We start from the raw sequence: 25,327 nt of genomic DNA, 5'->3' as shown, positions 1-25,327 counted from the left end.
AATCCAGGCAGCAAAAGTGACCATTGGAAACAATTTTTGTTCTACCCTTAGGCTATCAAATCGAAACTCCAGAACCATGTGGAATAAATTCAAGGCCATTAAGGGCATCTCCAAAAACTATTTCTCCAAACTTTCCAGACCTAGCCACAAACAAAGACAGAGCTAATGCATTTGCTTTCGACCGTAAGCAGCTCCACCAACTACCCACCCTCCTTCCAAAACACTATAAAAATCATCCTCCATACACCCCACAACCACCCCATACAGATTCACCTATAAATAAAATCATAAATATACACGAACTCCATTCTGCATTAAAAACAAACAGACAGCCTCAGCCCCAGGTCCAGATACCATTACATACACTATACTCAACAAACTTACACCAAACATGAAAACCTAACACTTACCCTCTTTAACCATATCTGGACCACAGGTACTATACCAAATACATGGAAAACAGCCAAGGTGGTACCAATCCTCAAACCAGGGAAACCCAGCAATGAGCCTGATTCATATCGCCCATCTCCCTCACCTCTCATTTATGTAAAACTCTAGAAAGTATAATTAACAACAGGCTCAAACACCTTATCTCTTCAAAAACCTAATCAAGGAGGACCAGAGTGGCTTTACTCCAAACCGGCAAACTTTGGACCATATTTTACATTTAGAACAAGATATTAAAGTAGCCCATGCACAAAAACACAATGGCCATTTTCATTGACTTTAGTAAAGCATTTGATATGGTTTGGCACAACGGCCTCATACAAAAACTCCAAAATATGCCATTCACGGAAGAATTCTAAATTTCATTCACTCTTTCCTTAATAATAGACACATAATCCTCAAATCTCACAACACCCTCTCGGACCCCACCCCTAGAAAATGGGACCCCCAGGGCAGCATATTATCGCCAACACTTTTTAATTTCATGATCAATGATATTTTCCCAGATAAATGGCCAGAAATTTCAAAAGCTAAATTTGCAGATGACATTTCCTTCTGGACTTCTTCTTCTACCTCTATTAAACAAGTCTCCACAAAATGTCAAAAAATGCTAAATCATATCCAAAATTGGGCCCGACAGTGGGGATTCCTCATAAATGTCGAAAAATCCGTGGGCATTATCTTCAAAACCAAACTTATGCAAAATTATACACCCAAACTGCACTTAAATAACCAAACAATTGAATTCAAAAAGAAAGCAAAATTCTTAGGAGTTACTTTCGACCAACATATGATATGGACGCCCCACATCCATAACTTGGTCAACTCACGTCAAAAAGATCTCAACCTAATGAGAGCCATCAGTGGCACAAACTGGGGTGCCGACAAACACACACTCATCAACCTACGCTTATACTGCCTAAATTGGACTACGCCGCCCTGATCCTCCACTCTGACCGTCCCCGTACAGGCAGGCCTCGAGTCACCACTGCAGCCCAAGATCGGTACATCCGGGTACTACATTTGCGTAATCGTACTGCAACGGGTGAGAGCACAGCAGCCAAGGTGTCTGGACTTCAGAGGATCTCCGGTCAAACCGGAGGTTGGACTGAGAGCCAGGAAACCCGACGTCGGGACCGTGCTACGTGGTCACCATCGCGCACAACGTCTCTCCGTTGTCTAAAATTATCTACTTGGTTGTATACACATTACCTTCAGCTAAACTGATGTAAAAATGCATGCACAAAGTCTAGAGTTATACATGTTCGAAAATATAACATTTTCGCAACAGATTTCTTGCCTATGTGTTTCTTTTTGGGGATAGTATATATTGAATAAACAATGAGCAAGGTTACAATAAATGACAGTACAGATTTCTAATACAAAATAATGGAGTCACATATCTAAAATACTTGGTCACAAATCTAAAATATCAACTAAATATCTATCATCACCGGAGTCTTGATCCTTATGATATACATGTATATTGTACTGTTCACTATGATCATTATCCACCTGAAGAAAGGGAAAGAGAACTAACCCAGTAACGTTGTGAAACTAAGTCAATAGCTTGTTATCCATAAGACATGTAAGATGGTTCTTGTATTACTACACCATCCTAAAACTGCCTTTAAAGAGTTTCCTTACAGTCTTGTCGAACATCTCAGCAACCAATCCGTATGTATATCACAGAGAATTCTAGCAGTAGCTACGCATCATTATGGCCATTTAGATCACACTACGAGCATGTAGAACTCTCTCGAAAGTCTTACACCGGAAGCAGAAAACCGGGAGCATAACAATAAGGACATAACCCCCGAGCACAGCTCCTCAGCCCGCTCTCAATAGGCGAAATTACACAGTCTAAGCAAGATGCGAGTTCAAACTACACTCAGCACTTTAAACATTTGTGACCCATAATAATGAAAAGTTAATCAAAGTGACATCTTAATTAACAAAAGACACACTCTCATAACACTACTACATTCAGTTCCATGGGAATTTCAACTTGTCACTATCAGGCAACCAACATTACTATTTTATGTAAGCAGTGAGAGTGGCGGTACAGCCAGTAGGACAGGACACGCCACTGCCAGGTATCGTCATTGATTGTCAGCGATCCATTCATATTATTGTAACGCAATTTGTCAATTCATGGGGAATGTAACATGTTCATTGACAATGAATAATTTAATCGAAATTGAAGACGGCCGTGCGCAGTTTCCGTTTATCTTTGTTTTCCAAAACATTTAATCTGGCAGTGTGCTAATTGGAACGACGTTGCCCCTATCATTTTGGAAAATATAGGTAGATGATGTTCCCATAGAAATATGGTGCAATTAAACATTCATACCCGTCATCTAATGCCGAAAAATCTACAAGCGTCTCTGTAGTCTACAGCGCATATTATACTATACTTCTTTTCAAAAGTTTAGACTCACTTAAAACACTCACTATATGTTATGTATATGTTTATGGTTACATCGAAGATTGTTTCTCCACTAACTATGGGGAACCAACTGCAAACTTTATGCAGATGAATTGCGCCAGGATCATGCATCAAATTGCTGAAAAGCATGTGCAAATATACTGCATGTGAACAGCTGTGTTTTTGTGTAAAGGTGTGTTGAGAATTCGCCAATTTTCACTGATTATTATCCTTTACTGAACTCATGACAATACTCTCTTCAACGTTTCGAATTTGTTTTACAATACATCTGTTCATGTGTAAACTGTACCTTTAAACAGTATGGAATATTTTGTAAAATTTAGTTTAGAACAGTTGCCTGAAGTAAGTGGCTATATTTACACTAGTGAGTCTAAACTTTTGATAAGAAGTATATTATCACATGCTTCATACACAGTTGAAATCGCTGGAGCCTTCATTTTCCATCATGTGTCCCACTGGCATTAAATACACAGTTAACTTAACAATATTACCCCCACCATTAGTTGTCGACTGAACCAACCACGTTATACCACTGACGAATTGATGTAAATTGAATTTCGTTTCTAGAACGGATGCAAGGCTTCTTGGTAGGGGTAGACCATAAGCGGGTCTGCTATGAATGGAGTCGGACCCACCGTCCCAGCTCCCCCGTCAACATCAGCTGTGACACACCCACACGTGGACAACATGTCACTGTCCAGCTGCCAACACTGGTCGGCTCGGGCTACATCCTCAATCTCTGTGAAGTGGAAATATATGGTAAATAATGGCATGAGGAAATATTGTGACTGTCTGGTGACAACAGCTAAGGACGATACATTCATTCTCAGATCTCAGAAAAGACAAGATCCATCTGTTCATGTGAAGTGGCTGGTTAATTAGAGTGGCTTCTTCGTCCTTCGTTCGAAAATACGACCGGCTATAGAAACCGGACGACCTATCAGACACCTATTCTTAACCCAACAGCACACATCAGCAAAACTACCCTGGTGTCAGTTAGAGTTTGAGTTTGAGTAATATTTTGCAGAATAATATGATGTAAGTGAACTTTACATATTTGTTGTGTGTTGAATTGGAGTTGAAGTTTACTGTTACAATAATCTCGATTATGATATAATATGTGAATGTGATATTAATCAGTTACATCAAACTACCAATTTGTATTTTCGTGACTTTCCAGAGTGTACTGACGGGAGTTTCGGGCCTGACTGCGGTACCTGGTGTTACTGTAGGAACACATCTGAGGTGTGCGACAAAATCACTGGATACTGTGAGAGTGGGTGCAAGGATGGATACACTGGGACGGGCTGTCAGGAACGTAAGTGCTTGTTGACCCAGACATCGACTCATAACGGGTGTATTTTTGTGTTCGGTTGGCTGTTGTTTAAGGCCGTACTCAGCAATATGCCAGGCTATATGGTGGCGGTCTGTGAATAATCGAGTCTGGGCCAGACAATCCAGTGATTAACAACACGAGCATCGATCTACACAAGTGGGATACGATGACACGTGTCAACCAAGTCAGTGAGCCAGAGCACCCAATCCCGTTGGTCGCTTCTTACGACAAGCATGGGTTGGGTTCTTACCAGGATCTTCACGTGTTTTTTTGTGATGTGAAGTGGTAATATATGGTAAGAAAAGCGTGCTAAAATTTGGGTGGCAGATGTTAAGTGAGACCATTTATCAAGGGGCAGAAACGAAATTTTAGTTTCTATTAAACTTTCTCAATATTTCAGCCCCAAGACTGTGGCATTCAAAACGTATATATATGGTGCCTCTTTGTAACATCACTTTATGTCACTATTTGAGGTTTTATATGTTAATATCGGCCTTATGCAGCGGCCGGGTCTTTCGTACCTTTTTACTACTCTCATTATTAAATAAGAGTGTTACTTAAACCCATCTTTGTGTCGTCAGCACCTTCATTACACTTACGACTGTTGATTTGCCTGACAAAACGCCGACTTTGACTTAGTCGCTGTGGCGTAGGAATTTATATGTCGTGTGTAGATTAAGGAACTGCTCAATCTGCGGATTACTCAACTGCCCCGTCCAGAGTCCATCATCCTGCTCAATTCCATGGAATAATCAACAGACAGACAGACAGACAGACAGTATATTTCCAGTACTTCAGGCTCAAGGCGCCTTGTACAAATGCAGATAACAAATTAACATTTGCCCCGTGATATACATGTACATATTGAAATTTGATGACATTTTATAAACAGAAACAGCATGGATCAGATCTGGATTTATTTGAGTTTAAAAGATTTATCATTAGCTAACGGTGTTTAAATCTATCCTACACCATAGGCAGACATTTATACCTTACATTAGAACATGTTTCACATATTATTAAGACGCCCTCTACTTCCCCTAAACGACAGTGTTTACATGAATGTACATGCTATCACTATTTTGGGATCTGTGACATACATTTACATTAAAGTCATGCAGAGAAATTCCGAATCTATCATAAGCTCTATCTAAACTCTTATCGATTATCTTCCCGTTTGAAACAATGGTTTCACGTTACTGTAGTTACTGAGATAGGGTGATGAAGAAATATCACAGTGCCATTGTTGTCAAAGTATATCCTTCAAAGTTTGTGTAAATGAAAATACAAACAATTGTGAATCTCCAACATCTTGGGATACCCATACATAGCCGGTAACAAACAATAAATTTCTAACACCCACCTGAAACCCAATTATTCTTGCCTTTATCATCAAGTATCTTTAACATTTTATAAAACTGCTATGGATATCTATGTGGCGACATTCTTAGTAACTAAATCCAATATTTAATTACCCTTAATTGACTGTCTACACAAATGCCACTGCGACCAGTTTCACCTTGGATTGCCTTATTAGAAGCAAACTTACCAACAACTAGTAAATATGAAGTATGGACCTTTTCAATCACAGTTTAGTATTCTCTTTATTAGACAGCACCTCATATTTCAGAGCAGTATAGGAGAACAGGCATATTTTTTCCATTTAAATGGAACTCAATGTGAGGAAAGATACAAATCTATTTTTCGCTAATAAAATATAGGGGCATAATGGATTTATTTGCCTAGGTAGCTATTTGCTCACATACCATACCATACCACAGACGAGATCAGTATAGAAGAAAACATAAGACCTAATTATTTGTAATAAGTGACTAGGTTTAAGACAGATGAGCCAAGAAACCATTTTCCATTTTTGCAACAACACCATCATTTTTATAAAACATAACATTGGGTTTGCTAAAATTTCCTTCTAATCCCCATTTGGTACAATAGGATTGTAAGACATTTAACTGTCTTTGCAAGCCATTTACAAAAAAAGAGAGAAAACATTACAACATCACCAGCAAAGAGTAGTTGCATTATGTCCAGAATTTCTTCTGTAACAAATATCCCATGACTGTTACTATTTTGTACTTCAATTGCAAGCTCATTTATGAAGAATATAAACAGTAAAGGACTTACAATACAGCCCTGTCTAACACCACTGGATGTTGAAAAGCAGTCAGTTCGTATTATTATCATAGTCAAACGTATTGTTATAATCAGTTCCTTGTATAGGGTTAAGTAGAACCCTAAAGTAAACAAGCCAGTCACTTGGGGATATATTAGCTAATGAAAATGACATGAACGCTTACCAAAGACTATTCGAGGACGTTATGTATTCTCGGAATTTTTCTCATGTAGATTTAAAACAATCAGACAATATAGATCACTTCAATGATATGATAAGCTCTGCTCTATTGTATGCTTCCTCAAATTCTATACCTCCCAGTAATAACAAACCATACCTAAAACCTTTTTGAAAAACTAATTGCCTAAATTATGCTCACTACGATATGCGTGTAGCTAGGCGTGCATGGATCAACTCCGGTAAACCTCGTGAACTCTGAACAACGTTTGGCCTATAAAGATGAGAAAAGAAAATTCCGATGTCTGCTTCGGAAATAAAAAAGATCCCATAAAAAAGAAATGTTAAAAGAAATTGAATTATCCGCTGAATTGGACGTAAACTCTTTCTACAAAACTGTCCGAAAGCAAAGGGCAGTACTTGCAAATGTATCTACACTTTGATTACGGAGGCGAGAGCGGCTCAACGCCCTCTGAAGTATGTAAAATATACCGACCTAGCTGAGTCAGAAACATTTGATGATGATTTCAAAATCACATATCTCAATTGGTTTCAGGAAATTGACAATAGCAGCACTGAGGATTATGATGAGGAACTAGAAAAAGACTTTCTATTTGATGAGATAAAGGATGCTGTTAAGTCTCTTAAGCGAAAACAAATCCCAAGGTCCCGACAAAATTACAAACGAGAATATCATATTTACAGGTGATGTATTCATTAATTATGTATGTAAACTATTCAATCATATGATTGAATCTCAATATGTCCCATACGAATATAGTATTGGAATGGTAATATCAATATACAAAGGTAAAAATGATAAAACCGACCCTCGAAACTACAGAGGTATCACACTAATATCTTGCCTTGGTAAATTATTTGAAAAGCTCTTGCTCAAACGAATTGAAAATAAATTGCTTAAATCAAATCCGGACTTTCTTGATACGTTACAATTTGGATATCGAAAAGAGCATGGAGCCATAATGTCTGTGTTCACTCTCATGGAGAGTATACAATACTATAACCATAGAGTTTCCCCTGTCTTTCCAGCCTTTCTCGACAATGCAAAAGCATTCGACAGAATTTGGCATGATGGTTTATTCTATAAGCTTCATGAACTTGGTATTAGAGGTAATACATGGAAACTGTTACATCACTGTTACACCAATAGCAAATCATTTGTTGCATACCACGGCGAGAGGTCAGATATGTACTTGGTCAAACAAGGTGTTTGACAAGGGAGGGTTATATCCTCTTGTTTTTTTCTCATTTTTATTAATGACCTAATTACATGTTTAAGAGAAGCTGGCTGTGGTATCCCTGTCTTTTGTATGTACGTTCCAAGTGTCTTGCTTGCTGACGATACTACTCTCATAAGCACAGTCCCTAATGGCCTACAGGTATCACTAATATTGTCTCTTCACACGCTTCTAAATGGCGTCTAACATATAACCCATCAAAAAGTACCATCATCGTTTTAAGCAAAAAGAAAAGGCTATGATGTAAACGTCCACTGTAGCATTGGTAACATCCTAATCCCCTTATCAGAATCTACCGTATATGGGGGTGTTCTCTTTACAAGTAACCTCTCAACAAAAACTAGCAGTGAAAAGTATTGTCAGAAAGCAAGACAGAATGTAAACTCACTTAGATCTATTGGACTGAATGATTCTGGCCTACATCCAATCACTTGTGTTAAAATATGGCTCAGAATGATTCTTAAAACTAGTCTCTATGGCTGTGAAGTATTAACATACATCAAAGTCCAACAGGCTGACACCTTTGAACAAAGGTCTTGGTAAGTGGTCATGATCAATATCTACCATTGCAAATTTGGGATTATGGTCACTAACTGGGTATATCGATAAATGTAAACTACTATTTCTTGGGCGACTATGTAACACTGAGTGTTACTTTGCAAAACATATATATATATATATATATAAAACTTCTCTGTGACCGTCCCTGTATTGCTTTTTTCCACTGTCGTCCAGAAGTGTTTACAGTCAGTTTTTCCCGGACAAATTGATTTCCTCATTAAGCTTTAAGTTACAGTTCATTTTCTACTGCGTGCAACAATTCTTATATATATTTGTGACAGTAATATATTCCTTTAAGTTAGAATCACATTTGCAGCTTCTAAATTTAGCCAAATATCTGTATTTCTCCGACTTGAATAAATCACACTCCTTATCAAACCATGGAGGCTGATATATGTTCCTAATTGCAAATCCATTGGAAATGGCAACAGCTGACTTTGCTAAATATAATATTATATCTCTGAGCGTGTGTAGTGCTGCATTCACATTAAAAGTATTCTTCAAACACATCTTTACAAATATCGCTACTGAAATGCTTAACATAAGAGGAAACATGTTAAGGGCTTAATTTATATTTAGGAACATGTGAAAGTAATAGTAACTGAACTTTCTTTAAAATCCCCACCAGTAACAATATCTTTTAAAGTACACACCATAGGTAAATGATCCGACTCTGTAGGCTGTGTAACTGACATATCTAAAATCTTTGGAAAACAATCTGTAGACACAAACAAAAAACAAATCAGCAACAACTCTGCAACCGGAGATAAAGGAGATGGAGGTAAAATGAACATTACTATCCATTTTAGATCTCCCTTTCAAAATATGTACCCCATATAGCTTACAGATGTCCAATAAACTTCTACCAAAGTTGTTCACATTTGTGTCAAATTAGTTTCGTATCTTTAGACACAACTAAAATAATCAAAATTATAATTTCCATCCGCTGGTAAATATTTAACCCCATCACGTAAAATATGGTTCAGTTCACAACCAGGTCTAGCAGTAAAGTCTCCACATATGATACATTTACATGCTTCCTTGTAGTCATGAATGCTGTGCATCAGCTGTTCTAAATAATCAATACCATTTTCTTCACATGAACTGTATGTGGGTGAACGCTCAGGATGAGTATATACAAACACCAGGAAGATGGTAAAGGGAAGCAACTTATCCTTAATAGTGAAAAACATGTAAGCATTCCAATGGCTGTAGACTCTTTGGAAACGTTGTGACAATGAATTCCCTATACAAACTGCTAGCCCTCAAGAATATCTGCCACGACCGGAAAAACATTTTGGATTGTTTTAGTTTTGGCTACCAAACATTTTGTTTATAATTATCTTAAAAGTCTATCAAACAAATATGCATCTATATTTTCTCAAAACAAGATAAAGTCTGATAGGTCTTCCTTTGATTCCATGAATGTTCCATGCACACAGTTTGATAACATTATTTTCGTTATCATGTGTTACCTATCTCAACATCTTTAGGATGAGAAAATAACACAGAATTATCACTGGAAACCGGAGTATTTTTGGCGCACAAATAACGAATAATCGTTGGAAAGAAAACAGACACTAGTGTAATCGCTAGCTGTTTCTATCGTCCACAATGCTACTATTTGAAATTAAAACATTGGGGCCTCTGCCACATCTCAGTCTATTTTGATGTATGATGTTGAGATTCACTGTCACTCTGTATGGATGATCTGGCTGATTTGTAGCTCCAATTCCTGCGGTCCCGATTCTTTCGTATATCTGAAACCTCTTCCCATGTTTAAATAGTGTCATCAGTTATCCGTTTATCATGGCTGAAGTAGGTAAATCTGTTATCCTCGCCTGTCTTTTATCATCAAGGGAGATAATCGAGAACATATCTTTCCCACTCTCTCCGTGAAATCCTCAGTGACTCGAAAGTCAAATCATTTCAAGCATTGCCTATCAGCCTTTGAAGCTTGACATTCTTCTTTGAAAAACAAAAACTTTAAGATACTTTAGCACTGGTCTCGGACCGGATTTGGAGTTTAACCTGTGAGCTCTTTCAGTGCTGACCGGTTCGTCGGGTTCACGATGGTGTGAAGTGGACATAAAATCTGGAACATTGAGCGATGTGATCTGTGCCAGAATCGAACTATGCGTTACAGCGCGATCAGAGAGAGTGACTGACTGAATGGATCTGTAAAAACAAACTGCTATTACATTTTGAGCAGATAGTCTGCGCTGGACACGATCTCCCGGTACAGAAGCTGTCTTAGGGGGTCCGGGATTAGGTTCAATATCCTCAGTGTCAAGTAGCAGAGTTAGTGACAGCAATAATATGCGGAGACCGATCCGTATAATACCTCGTACCTGTGTACCGCGACAAAGTGAATGAGGTCGCTTGAAACACCCGATCGATTCTTGCCCTCCAAAGATGGATTTCCCCATGTTGATATATACAAAAGTCTGAATACATATCTGCCTGTTCTCGTTGGAGTTTCAATTTTCGTTCACACCAAAATCAAAACAACCACCTTAGAGGTGATCACGTGACTAGGAGAATGATCAACGGCGTCTGCTGGTGAACATAAATCTGCACATTTTCGAGTCAATTTCGAGTAATCTGCGTACATGATAACGTCATAGACGTGTAGCTTCTAAAATGCCATACCTGATGGACTGGCTGGGCCACACACAGATTAATGTAAACATGGTGATACGTAGAGGATACTAAACTACCTTACGTGAATACCATTTTTATTAAACGACTTAATGATTCGGTACTAAATCCTTCACGAGTTAAATAAATAGAGAATCTCACCCAAGTGTCTTCTGATATCAATTATATCAACACGAGTTGATAAAGTTACAAATATCCGAGGCTTGCCGAGGATATTTTTACTTTATCAACGAGTGTTGATATATTTGATATCAGAAGACACGAGGGTGAGATTCTATTTATCATCCAAAATCACTCTTCATTAATTTTCAATGAAAAATGTACATCTCTGAACATGGTACTGCCATTACACTTGCAGTGCAACGATGTCATAGCATTGTGACGTCATCAAGTACATGACGTCATAGCATTGTCAGGGCATTGTACAAAATCTATCTCCGAGGAGATATCGTTTGATCTCACACAAGCGATATCTCCTGTGGAACACAGTTTTGGATGATAAAATGGTATTTCACAGAATCGAGTTTAGTATTCTGTTTATTACTCTCCAACATAAACTGACAGAAACTGCCTACTAATAGTGTGATGACTTTCAGCTTTCCACGAGTCATGCCAGGTCTAATACCATTGTGACAGAGGTATTAGCATTGTGACGTCATAACTGTAAAACATTATGACATCATATGTCTAGCGGTATTTCACTAGTGTAACATTGACGTAAAAAAATTACACAGCAGTGTCTTCCACGGGAGAGTAATGTCATAGAATACGGGAACTCGTGAACTTGATATTGGGGATTTATTACTGATTCGATAACTCAACAACATGTCATTCGTCTGGCGCGGTTTCGCGCGGTGTCTGTCACACTCAAGCGCAGTGATGACTTAGCATAACATCACTGCCATAGGCTAATTTGCATATCACGTGACCGGACTTTTCTCTTGTTTGTATACAAACGCGCATATTCATAATAAGAATAGACCGGCCTTACGCAAGCTTTTCGGCGCGCTCTTCACAATGTTTTACATTGTTACATGTATATTCTTCCACAACTGCGACAGTAAGATTTATGACAGTACATATTTAGATATCAAACTGCCTGCATCGTTTGCTCTCCGTCAGCTTCGAGGGCAGCACGTGGAGCCATACAATCTATGTAAACAAAGGATCGCTACGCAAATCGAAATAGTGTTACATGTTTTAGGATATTTTCTCAGTGAAACTAAACCATTCTATCAAAGATGTTTAATTAGACGTGTTCACTCGTCAAAAATAAACGAGTTAAGAAATATGTAGATTATATTGAATCAGGGGCTTTTTGAGAAAGCCTGGGTGCACACTATTGAGAAAAGGAGGGGTGCACACTTCATTTTTTTCATTTTTACCCGAATTTCAATAGTCATTTAACAAACTTTCAGCACAAAGTGTGCACCCTGCACTATCTGGATCCGCCTATGTGAATGGACGGTGCAAGATGTGACGAAACGTCACATGTTTCTGGCCTGTGGCAGAGGTACTATGCTGGCTTGCCGCATGGAACTCTGGGTAGGAGAGTGGGCGTCTGCTAGCCAGTTACATCCGCTCTGCGTATGCCCGATAAGGGAGCATTAATTAAGAATGGAGTAATCCTTGTGTCAATATGATACTATGACATCTCCCCCTTTTCAGATAAAATAAACTCTTTAAACAATTTTTGCCTTTAATGTCACTTTTACTTTAACTGGCAAGAGATAAAGAAATCTCTGCAACATTCATTCAGTCTCCCGTGACGATTGTAGCCAACTTCCATCTGAACTTGAACAGTCCATAATAAACACAACTTTTCAGTTTTCACATAATTGTGACTTAACTGTCCTTTGAAATAAAAGTTACTTCACTGAACATGAACTTGAATGTCACTGATCACAAAAAATATTTCTTGGCACATACAATTAATTAAAAGTCAATTCAAGGAATTATTTCACATTATTGTCACTTCACATCCAGTCTCCATACTTCTGGGGAGGCTTCCCCGTTAGACCAGACCGTGTTGTGTACTGGATAGTGTAAGACACAGGATTACTGACACTGCACTCAATTGGAGGCGACTTTTCAAATCTGCGTTTGTGTGCGAGTCTTGTGGAATGTCACTGTCTGTTGTCTGAGATTCATCGAACCTCATATGACGGCGATTTCTTCTTAAGTTACCCGCTGCTGTCTTGATATGGTAACTCCGAGGAGTCTGTGCCCTGGTCTGAACAGTGCCTGGAGTCCACCATGTCTTCTCGCCGTCAAGCTTGACTCGAACTGGTGCACCTAGTGGCAGCTCTGGCAACCACTGCACGCCGTGTCTGCGATTGTAGAGAGTCTCGTATGAAGACTTATTTGCACTGTCTCTCTTTTTCACCTGTTTCAGATAGGCCACCTGGGAACCAGGTTTTCCGGTAACGTTGGTAACGTTGTGCGGATTTGTCGGCCCATCATCAGCTGAGCCGGAGATACCCCTGTGGCGGTATTAGGTGTGGATCTGTAGGCCATTAGAGCTAGATAGGGATCTTCCTGGTTAAGAATCCTCTTCACAATGCGCACTGCACTCTCTGCTTCTCCGTTAGACTGAGGGAAGTGCGGACTTGATGTGGTCAACTTGAAGTTGTACTCTTGTGCAAACTTTTTAAAGTCTGCAGACGTGAATTGTGTTCCATTATCTGAGCGAAATTCTTCTTGTACGCCCCATCGAGCGAACATTGCCTTCAACTTGCCCATCACTTGTGAACATGTTATATTAGTTAAGTGAGCAATTTCAAGATACCTTGAGTAATAGTCCACTACTACAAGAAAGTTCTATCCCTTGGCAAAACACAAATCAGCAGCAATCTTCTGCCAAGGTCTTTCTGGAAGTGGGGCGGTCATAAGTGTCTCCTTTCTCTGAGTCGGCTTATGAGTCTGACAAAAGTAACACTGGCTAACTTTCGTCTTGATATCGTTTGATATCCAAGGCCACCACACACACAATGCTGCTCTTTCCTGGCACTTATTTACTCCTTGGTGTCCCGAGTGAATTTGCTGCAAGATTTCCTCTCGTAGAACTTCGGGAACGATGATACGATCGCGGAACACCAGTAGGTCATCAACTACTGACAGTTCTCCATTCACGACATAGAACTGTTGTACCTCAGATGGTATGCTCTTACTGTGCTCTGGCCATCCTGTCTGGGTGAACTGCATAGCACGTTGGATGATTGGGTCATTGGACGACATCATCTTTGATGTGTTGATTTTCTCGTCCGAGATGGGTCTCTGAGTAGATACAGACTCCAAGTAGGTTTCTTACTGTTGGGTCTTCATCAGAACATTTCATGGGACTTCTTGATAACGTGTCTGGGACGACTAGGTTTTTTCCCAGGAGCATACTCTGCTGTGACTTGAAATCTTCTCAAGCGCATCAACAGTCTTTGACATCGGAGTGGCACGTTGTTGAGATCAAACGAGTTGATGAGTGGAACGAGAGGTTTGTGATCTGCTTGCAGTTTGAATCCATCCAAACCTATCAGGTAGCGATTGAATTTCTCCCACGCCCATACACCAGCTACAGTCTCCTTTTCGATCTGCGCATAACGGCACTCCGAACCCGTTAGCGTTCTTGAAAAGAAAGCCACTGGCCTCCATGTGATTCCACCATGCAGCTGTAGCAAGGCACCTCCTTGACTGTAGCTGCTTGCGTCCGCACTCACCATGGTTGGCAACTTGGGATCATAGAATGCCAGTACCGGTGCACTGTTTACCATGGCTCTTACTTTGGAGAAAGCCGACTCTTGATCTAGGCCCCAATACCACATAGTATCGGCATGTAGTAGATCAGTCATTGATTTCGTGACAGTGGAGATATCCGGCAAAAATTTCCCCAAATAGTTCATCAGTCCCAAGATGCGTCTAAGTTCCTAAATATCCTTCGGAGATTCTAATTCAAGAATGGCACCCACCTTGCTTGATTCCAGACTGATTCCATCTTTGCATATTCTGTGTCCGAAATATACAATTTCTGATTTCCGGAACTTGCACTCGTCTTTGTTCAGCTTAAGTCCCGCTTTCTGTATGGCGTTAATTGTGTCGTTAAGTCTTTTTTCATGTTCAGCATTTCACGAACCGTGAATGAGTACTTCATACATTATGACTTCTGTACCGGGTAGACCGTACAAGAGATCTGTCATGTTGAGCTGAAATATCTCTGGAGTTGAGGTCACTCCAAATGGCATTCTCTTGAAACAATAACGTCCAAAAGGGGTCATGAATGTAGTACGTTTCTGGCTATCTTCATGTAGAGGAATCTGATAATAACCACTAGAGGCATCCAGGGTTGTGTATATCTTGGATCCACATAGCTTTGGAGCAATATCTGCCAATGTTGGCATCATGAAGTGTTCTCTTTCTACACCTTCATTTAGCTTCTTCAGGTCAACACAAAATCCTTACTTTTCCTGATTTCTTGATTACAGGTACCATTGGTGCACACCACTCTGTTGGCTCGGTTATTTCTTTTATGATACCGGCATCCTTCATACGTGTCAAATCTTCTTTCACTTTGTCTAACAAAGAAAATGGTACTCTTCGTGACGTTGCAATACTGAAGGGAACTGCCTCAGGTTTCAGTTTTATCATCACTGGTTCACAATTCACAAGTTCGAAAGGACCAATATACTTGACTGTACTTTGTTTATCTCTGTGCTGATTTCATGAATGTTCGGCTTCACCAAACCCATCTTGTATGAAACATTCCTACTCAGCAGATTGTTATGTCCGTCTGTGACATAAACGTTGAACTTGTATAATTCACCATGATATTACACCTGTGCAGGAAACAATCCTGAACACCCTATTAGGTGTGAATGTTCAGAAAGTTCACGATCTGGTGGTAGTAACTTTGGTTTGTTGAAAAGTTTGTCATAAGTTTCTCCTGAAATCACCGTGGTGTCTGCACCGGTGTCAACCTTGAATTCAACAGGTGTGTCTTGAACATAAAATGTAACCATCCATGCATCATTATCATCTTCACAGCTGACAGATCCAATATAGAATCCACTTGCCTGATCATCGGACAAAACGTCTGTCTCTACACTGTGAACATTTTGTTTTCTATTGCTTGTACACATCTTGGCATAATGTCCTTTCTTGTTACATACAGGACATGTCTGACCACTAGCGCGACACCTTCCTGAATGAAGATGACCACAAAGTGAACAGGGCTTATTCAGACCGTATGATTGATGATTCCTTTGGTTACCATTACTTCCATGATGAAAACCTCGTGGGAGGCCAAATCTTCTACCTCTATGGGCATTAAAGTTCATATTTCTGGAATTTCTACTCCTTACCTCTTCTTAAGTCTGAAAATTGTTTTGATTCTTGATTTGAGACTTGACTAGTTCCGTTTCCCTGGCTGTCTGCATAGTCTGATCCAATGTTAATCCAGGAATTAATTGCATCCGTTCTGAAACTTGTCTGTCAGAAATTCCAATGACAATCCTGTCACGAATACTTTCATCACGCATATTCCCAAATTCACAGTACTCTGCAAGTTCATACAACGAGCGTATAAACACTTCCACACTTTCACCCGATCGTTGATTGAGTTGGTGAAACTTGGTTTTCTCGTGAACCACATTCCGTTTTGGAACAAAATGTTCATCGTATTTCTGAATCACTTTGTCAAATTTCCCCTCATCACCTTCGTCAAATGTAAAAGAGTTCATAATGTGTTCCCCTTCCTTTCCCATTACGTAAATGAGTGAACTTTTCTGAACTTCTGACTGTTTATCCAGCTTCGTCGCAGAACGAAATCTCATGAACCGTTGCCGCCATTGGGGCCACTCGGCCGGTGTAGAGAAATCTGGAGACGAAAAACGTGCCATCTTTCTTAATTATGTCTTCAGTACTTTACTTCTGACACCATGTCATAGAATACGGGAACTCGTGACCTTGATATTGGAGATTTAGTACTGATACGATAACTCAACAACATGTCGAACAAGTTCGTCCTGCGCGGTTTCGCGCGGCGTCTGCTAGCCAGTTACATCCGCTCTGCGCATGCGCGATAAGGGAGCATTAATTGAGAATGGAGTAATCCTTGTTTCAATATGATACTATGACAAGTAATAAAGTACAGATCACACGGATACGATACGAATGGGTTTTTCTAACAGATCCTCACTGTCTGGGGTATATGGTGAATGTCTCTACAGTTTTGGTAATGAACCTTCCAGGCGTGGGCAATAGAGTGTAGTTGAAGTCTAGTGTTTGGATATTGACCCATACACTGAGGATATATTTTTTTTCACTCTTCATGGAAAATAAATACAATACAAAATGTTTTGTTTGGTTTTTTGTCAGGCAACAACTTGCTGAAAACAATATAAGAACTTCAAAGATTCATAAACTATTTTGTCAAAGTCTTTAAATATAGCGTTAAAATGCGCCCTGTTAGTCCAGTTAGGACATGTGCAGATCACATATCCTGAAGATTGGTAAAGGTATGCTTACACCTACATGTAGACGTATAGTAAAATTCTCACATAATCTACTGTTGTGTGTTATATAACGCCGCACTCAGCAATATTCCAGCAATATCTGGCGATAAGCTACGATTGAACGGATGCAAATTAATGAGAAAAATTTTCCTTTTTCAGGGATTGGGATAGAGAACTTTGACAATGGGCCATTTTCAGGATTATTAGCCATTTTCTGAATTTAGAAAGGACCTTGTATCAATAGCAACCTTCAAATTTTAATGGGCCATTTTTCATTCTAATGTGCAAAATGGCCTATGGCCCCTGCCTTTCCCAATCCCTGCTTTTTATTACTGCAAGGGGTGATGGGAAATCATACTTTGATTGGAATGATAAAGTGGGCAACCATGACATTATTTTTTGTCTTGCTTAACATAATGGTGCAGGCAAATGAGTGGATCGGCCCACCAAACCTGTTCCAGGAATTTCTGTTCACGACTCCACTTACATGTATTACTGACTGGATTTTAAACCCCAAATACAACACAAGTCCAGTCTTTAATTCGCTGTCTCAAAAAAGTGTATTGAAATAAAGTACAGTGTCGCATGAACTCTTTTAAAAAGATAAAGAACTTGGACCCATGTATAAATATTCTAGGGCGAAACTAATATTTTATTACAATACATACAGGGGAGAGCCAATAATATTTCTTATATATGACACCATATCACACTGTTCCGGTATCTTATGTACCCAACTATGACGCCCCGTTGTCTTGTCAAAAATGTATTTTGAAAATGGAATGCTAAAAGGGTATGTACGCCCTCTGATTTTATGGTCTCAGTTTGAACAAAGTTGGAAATACCGTTTGTTAGTATAATTATAACTCTTTTCGAATTATTTACGTTGGGTTTGGTGGGTTTTTTTTTCGGTTTTCTTTTTCATTTTTGAGAGAAACGCCCAAACTAGGTGTGTCAGTTTAGTTTGAATATATAAGAGCAGACATACGCGGATTAGCCCGTATGTCAATCATTCACACAAATAAAATATGTCAGATTTTCAACAAACTCTCCCTTATATTTTCTCGTTTAGTCGTTGTTCAGTTGAGATAAACTAAAAAGTACATTGTCATTAATTTAGGGTTAATTCTTTAATAGACGTCCTACTTTTCTCTTAATCAATTTAAAGACACACCCCAAACCTGTTACTGGGTTCGAATCCCCGTTCGCCTTGATTTTGTCTTTAGGTGTGTCTGCACCATTTTCATTTCACCAAAATTTCACACTTTTGGAAACTGTTTTTTGGCATCCTCTCAGTTGAGGTATATCTGGAACACTTATTGTTTTATAACTGGCATCATGGTGGGTGTATAGATGTGTCTGTTCACATTTGGGAGCTCTGTAGAAACACTGGCCAGTTACTCTCTGTGCTGGTAACTATTGTATACTCGCTTTTAGAGGTACTCAACCTTTGTAAGTACAACTTGTACATGTTTACATTTAAATAGCGTGGATGACATTGTCTAGTGTTTGAAATAACTTCAAATCCAGTTGCTTTGTCTTTGGTATTGTATCCTGCTGCATTACGTTTGTCTATATTACCATTTTTTAATAAACATGTTTATTATATAGGTAGTATTTTTCCTGTACCACGATTGGTCAAAACTGCAAAAACACGATATTGACTTGAGTTTTCTGATAAATTACGATATTGACTTGGGTTACTAAAAATAGACAAGGAATCCCGTACGAAGGGGCTTCCCCCGCTTTTCAGCCAATCAGATCACTCGGATAGATATCACAGTGTGTGCATTAAAAGTTTATGTTAAAATCCATTTCTCTTTCATTATATAATAAAACAATTATAGACTCTTGTAGAGGTCGATATCGGTTTTTATTGACCTTAGAAAACCAATATCGACCTCGCAATCTCGGTCGATATTGTTTTACTCAGGTCAATAAAAACCGATATCGACCTCTACAATAGTTTATAATTGTATAATGTAGTCACGTCCGCTATATAACATTTTGACAGTTTCAAATCCTCTATAATCGATGCAGTAGTCGCTTAAGCGGCGTTAGTTAAGCAGCTTTCGGCAGAGACAGTTTTGTGTAAAGATGCCATTAGTATTGAAAGTACTTTTGTCCATAATTAGCACAAAATCCAATCAGAAGTGTAGTATTAAATAGTATTTTGAAGAGAAGGACAATCGAAAATCATTATCATTATGTGTGGCCGGACCTCACAATAGGAAATATGTATTTCGATGTTGTACTTGTATGTTGAATATATTTCACCCTAACAGGCATCTGACAACATATTTTAAAAACATTTAATATATTACCCGGGCTCGGAACTCAGATGGGTGGTTGGTGAATTAAAGGAAAGGAAGGAAAAAAGAAGGAAAGTTGAAATTACCGTAATTTATCAAATAATTTTAAAACTATATTTATTTGGTGTTTAAATATAGAGTATGCTGACGAACACTTCCTACTGTTACAGCAGCTACTGTTGTGACGTGTCTTGGTGTAGGAAAAAACACAAAACACGATGCTACAAATATCGTTACAGCTTGTCCCCATGGACGCTATGGTTCTGGCTGCATGGAGACGTGTGGACATTGTGCTGGAGGAGATCAGAACTGTCACAATGTGGATGGGACTTGTAGTCATGGCTGCCAGGAGTACTGGAGTGGAAAATTGTGTAAAGGTTTGTATTTCTTTCCTGGGCACTCACTGTATAACTCTCTTTAAGGAACATAAATTGTACTCATAACTGACAAGATGCAGGAACACGTTCTAGCAAATATCTTTTGTAAACATTTCCTTACTGTTTTACTGTTGAAACAAATAGCATATATTATATCATGATTTAGTCAATTCTACAATCAACTCAGCTTATAGCAGAGATTTCTTATGGATGTGGAAAGGGTTTTGTCGCTTCCATTATGGATGTGGAAAGAGTTTTTTTGCTTCTATTATGGATGTGGAAAGGGTTTTGCCGCTTCTATTATGGATGTGGAAAGGGTTTTACGCTTCTATTATGGATGTGGAGAGGGTTTTGTCGCTTCTGTTATGGATGTAGAGAGGGTTTTGTCGCTTCTGTTAAGGATGTGGAGAGGGTTTTGTCGCTTCTGTTATGGATGTGGAGAGGGTTTTGTCGCTTCTGTTATGGATGTGGAGAGGGTTTTGTCGCTTCTGTTATGGATGTGGAAAGGGTTTTGTCGCTTCTGTTATGGATGTGGAGAGGGTTTTGTCGCTTCTATTATGGATGTGGAGAGGGTTTTGTCGCTCCTGTTATGGATGTGGAGAGGGTTTTGTCACTTCTGTTTTGGATGTGGAGAGGGTTTTGTCGCTTCTATTATGGATGTGGAGAGGGTTTTTTTGCTTCTATTATGGATGTGGAAAGGGTTTTGTCGCTTCTGTTATGGATGTGGAAAGAGTTTTTTGCTTCTATTATGGATGTGGAAAGGGTTTTGCCGCTTCTGTTATGGATGTGGAGAGGGTTTTGTCGCTTCTGTTATGGATGTGGAGAGGGTTTTGTCGCTTTTGTTATGGATGTGGAAAGGGTTTTGTCGCTTCTGTTATTGATGTGGAGAGGGTTTTGTCGCTTCTATTATGGATGTGGAGAGGGTTTTGCGGCTTCTGTTTTGGATGTGGGGAGGGTTTTGTCGCTTCTATTATGGATATGGAGAGGGTTTTGTCGCTTCTGTTATGGATGTGGGGAGGGTTTTGTCGCTTCTATTATGGACGTGGAGAGAGTTTTGTTACTTCTATTCCATTTGTAGCTGAGTCAGGATAGATAAATACCAAATTTATTATGAAACATTGATCCATTTCAAGAATACATGAAAGTAGATTATACAATAAGTATATCAATAGACTATTCACTTCTTAGCAAATTCCCCATAGATTTGGGCGTTTCTCAATACATTAGCGCAATACAATGTGATTAAGAGCATGTGTCGTGTGTTCTGACAGCACGTTCTGTAGTTACTGTAGGTTAATTCAAATGTGTGCACATCCAATAACTGTTTCATCCGATAACATTTTTTTATGATTAGCTCGTGAGTGTCACTGTGCAAGCGACGGATGTGATGCCGACTTCCGGTGCCCAAGTGGCTGTCTCCAGGGCTGGTCAGGCCCCACTTGTCAGAGACGTGAGTAGAACACTATGTCTCTGGTTTGATTTGAAGCTATGCTAAGATCATGTTGTGACCCGGGATTAAACATTTGCTCGTCTACTCTTATATATCATGCACATGTGTATTAGGTTTCTCAGTACGATAACGGTTCAAACGGTTCCAATGAGATCATAAAGGGATGAATATTAATATTAAAGAGCGAATTTTGGGGAATCAGCTCGCTTGGCAAGAGGTCTGCCCATACCAACCCACACACAACACAACACCTGAGTAAATAAACAAGGAGTTTATTACACAGCAGTCACTAAACGATTTTACATAATCAGTCAATAATAGCATAGTTGACAATTAATTATTAGAACATGTTCACAATGCAATCAGATATCAAAGTACATAAACATCACATGTAGATTCGTTATACACGACACATACTACATTAATCGCGATACATATTCCAATGTACACAACAATAGTTCACTACACTACACATCACCCCAGTGGGGGTTCATACAATCTACATTCTGCAACGGTCCCAAACAGCATAGTATTCACAACGTAATACAATAGTTAAAATATCCGACACACTCTATACATTCTATAACAATCACAAAACAGTGTAGTGTCAATCAGTATTAAATAAACAATCCTAAACGGTAAAACAGTAGATATGAGACACATACTAAGGGATGCCTCGTTCCACATAAACCTGAAGGTACTGCCAAGGGTGGTAACTTATAGTTAATGTATTTACAATAGGTTAAAGTTAACATAGAATAACAATAGTATGTCAAAGTAGAAGGAAGTAAAGTTTCTTACCTGAGTGAATTTACTAGACAGCCTCCCCCTGATTTGTGACTGTCATCCGTAATATATATCTATTCTAGCTATCACAAATAATCGCGTTTACAGATAAAACTTACGATAACGTTGTTATTGTGAACGTGAGATTATGTCATTTAGTTGGACCGAAGCATTGATGGCCAGTCGCGAGTATGCCACGAAGGTATATGTGGCACGCACGTGATTTGACCAACGTGGAATACAAACAGCCGTAAAGACAGATAAACGTAATGCACCTTGGTTCTGTTAGCTTTAGAGATACTGGTCCCGTATTAAGTCCGATGCTCGTTATCAATGTGACCCTTGGCAGGTTTAAGATTGAAGAACGTAGTCGGTTAGTCTGTAATATTTCCTGTTTTCAATAACGCATATCGTTATAAAATATTGGTAAAACTTTGTCTAGTTTTTCCGTGGTAATAGTATCCCCCTGTTCTTTTAAAATTTCGTCTCGAAATTTCATTGAACAAAAATGACATCATACAGTACATTACGAGTGATGAGTAAACTGCGGTACGGAAACAACTGGTACCTCGGATCCATGATGGCTGACGAGAACATGTGTACAGGCATTGATAAATGGTCAAAATGATCGTAACGGTTTTAGATAAGATATACAGGAACGTAGAAGTAAACATATAAATCGAATTGCCAACATCGGCGTAGCAAAATATAACAATAACAAGTTAAACGGAATTTCTGACGTGTACACACAAAACACAGGTAAGCGGCTTTCCAGCTCGTACAAACAACACACTGGACGTTTCCACCGAGCGGCAAAATCCTGCTCGCGGTTGACCATATAGTCGCAATACCTGACTGATAAGTACATATTATGACATATAGAAACAAAAACATAATGTGCGCAATGCGTCGTCGTTTGCATATAAATGTGATATTTTCATGGAAACTGTAAGGTCCTTGAAGTTGGGAGTCTAGACTCGGCAAGGCTAACACATATTGTGATCTGCTCTAAACAAAGTAAGGACATGAAGAGAAGGGAACCTAACCAACTTCAAAAGCCTAAACTGACATATAATGAAAAATTCATTCAAGTGAATTTGGCTCGACGATATTTCTACGAATCGTTTATATGAGCCAGGGACCCGAAGTTACTTACTTCCGCCGGTATCATAGTTAAGAGTAAACTCACAGAGGCGAACGAAGTACATGTAGTACGATACAGACTGGGTATACAGTCTCCACTAAATAGCTCGGTGAATATGCCTAGCAATGGGTCTCCATAACATGGGTATTCTTGTTCAGACGATGTTACGACAGGGAACGATATGTCATATCTTTCATAATGAGTACTTATAAATTTGATGCTCACATGTTCAAAATGGATGACATGAAAATGTAAGCAGGAAATCATATTGTATTGAATAGCTTATGGAAAGCTATGATCTATTTTGACGGTTATAGACCTACAAAGTATGAGGAAAATCCTTGAAACCGGGAGTCTGGTTTGTATGGGAAGACTCGGATCCCGCAGATAACGTTGATCTGCACTAAATGCGTACATGTGTAGGGCGTAGGGTGTGACCAGATCGTACCGTAGAGTAAGAACCTAGCCGATTTCAACAACTTAATCTGATAAAGATGTATGTCTGATAACATCACATAGATTTCAATACATACTCAATATATCAAAACATGACAAATGTGAACACAACAAAACAATGACCGGAGAAGATACAACATACCTCACATAAACAAGAACGTCCTTGAGAAGTTCACGTACACAGTTCACGGTGAGAGTCAGAACCAAAGTTCACAGATATTGTCACACACATCGGAAGAAACTTGCAGATGATTCGTGATGTATGCCTAGGTTGACTTGAACCTGAAAGTTAGTTCACTCACATGAATGTTGGGTTACCGATGATGTCCTGATTGTTGATTATCTGCTGACATCTTGATGATGACCGGGTTGTCTGGGCTTCTGCCACTGGTCATCTTCTATGATCCATGATGACGACCGCCATGACGCTGCCTTTGTCGTCCATCATGTCAACTACCGGTGCTTTACTGCGATATGGACCGTGTAGGAAGTGGGACCCCATATATAGTGACTGGAGGGGTACCTGTAGTGTTGGTACCTGGGGCATTGGTTTGTGGGGTCCTCCAGTTGCTCGTCTGTTCCGCCCGGTTCTGTGGTGGAGTCTTGGGTTGTCTGTGGAAGGGTCGTCTCGGTCCTGCGTCAGGTGTTGCCATGTTTGTGGGTTGGTGTGTCGCCATTGCCACTTTCTGTCCCACGCCACTTATTAAGAGCGAGCTGAAGTTTCAACTCGCTCAGCAGAGGTACCAGTGGCACAACCACGCCCACGCAACACCCGAGACCCGAGTGAATTTACTAGACAGCCACCCCCTGATTTGTGACTGTCTTCCGTAATATATATCTATTCTAGCTATCGCAAATAATCGCGTTTACAGATAAAACTTACGATAACGTTGTTATTGTGAACGTGAGATTATGTCATTTAGTTGGACCGAAGCATTGATGGCCAGTCGCGAGTATGCCACGAAGGTATATGTGGCACGCACGTGATTTGACCAACGTGGAATACAAACAGCCGTAAAGACAGATAAACGTAATGCACCTTGGTTCTGTTAGCTTTAGAGATACTGGTCCCGTATTAAGTCCGATGCTCGTTATCAATGTGACCCTTGGCAGGTTTAAGATTGAGGAACGTAGTCGGTTAGTCTGTAATATTTCCAGTTTTCAATAACGCATATCGTTATAAAATATTGGCAAAATTTGTCTAGTTTTTCCATGCAAATGAAAAAAGGTCAGCTCGGTACTACCTTCAGTTTTTACGAAGAAGCATGGCATTGACCTTGT

General features: G+C 39.4%; 1 protein-coding gene across 3 annotated transcripts in view; it reads left to right on the top strand.

The window, feature by feature from the left end:
* LOC124256297 (multiple epidermal growth factor-like domains protein 10) overlaps positions 1-25,327 on the top strand; it is a 115,339-nt gene that overhangs the window by 36,633 nt on the left and 53,379 nt on the right. For 2 of the 3 annotated variants that reach the window (XM_046690275.1, XM_046690273.1), the window contains exons 4-6: positions 3,464-3,655; positions 4,077-4,214; positions 20,073-20,210. In XM_046690275.1, coding sequence (XP_046546231.1) covers positions 3,464-3,655; positions 4,077-4,214; positions 20,073-20,210 — 468 coding nt within the window. The remainder of the gene's footprint in view (positions 1-3,463; positions 3,656-4,076; positions 4,215-20,072; positions 20,211-25,327) is intronic. The other variant, XM_046690274.1, reaches the window with a different exon arrangement.

This window comes from Haliotis rubra, unplaced genomic scaffold (genome assembly GCF_003918875.1).
Source record: "Haliotis rubra isolate DU_JTF1 unplaced genomic scaffold, ASM391887v1 Scf623, whole genome shotgun sequence".
NCBI classification, from domain to species: domain Eukaryota; kingdom Metazoa; phylum Mollusca; class Gastropoda; order Lepetellida; family Haliotidae; genus Haliotis; species Haliotis rubra.
Note: the sequence above shows the minus strand (reverse complement) of the source record. Positions and strands in the feature narration are given on the sequence as shown.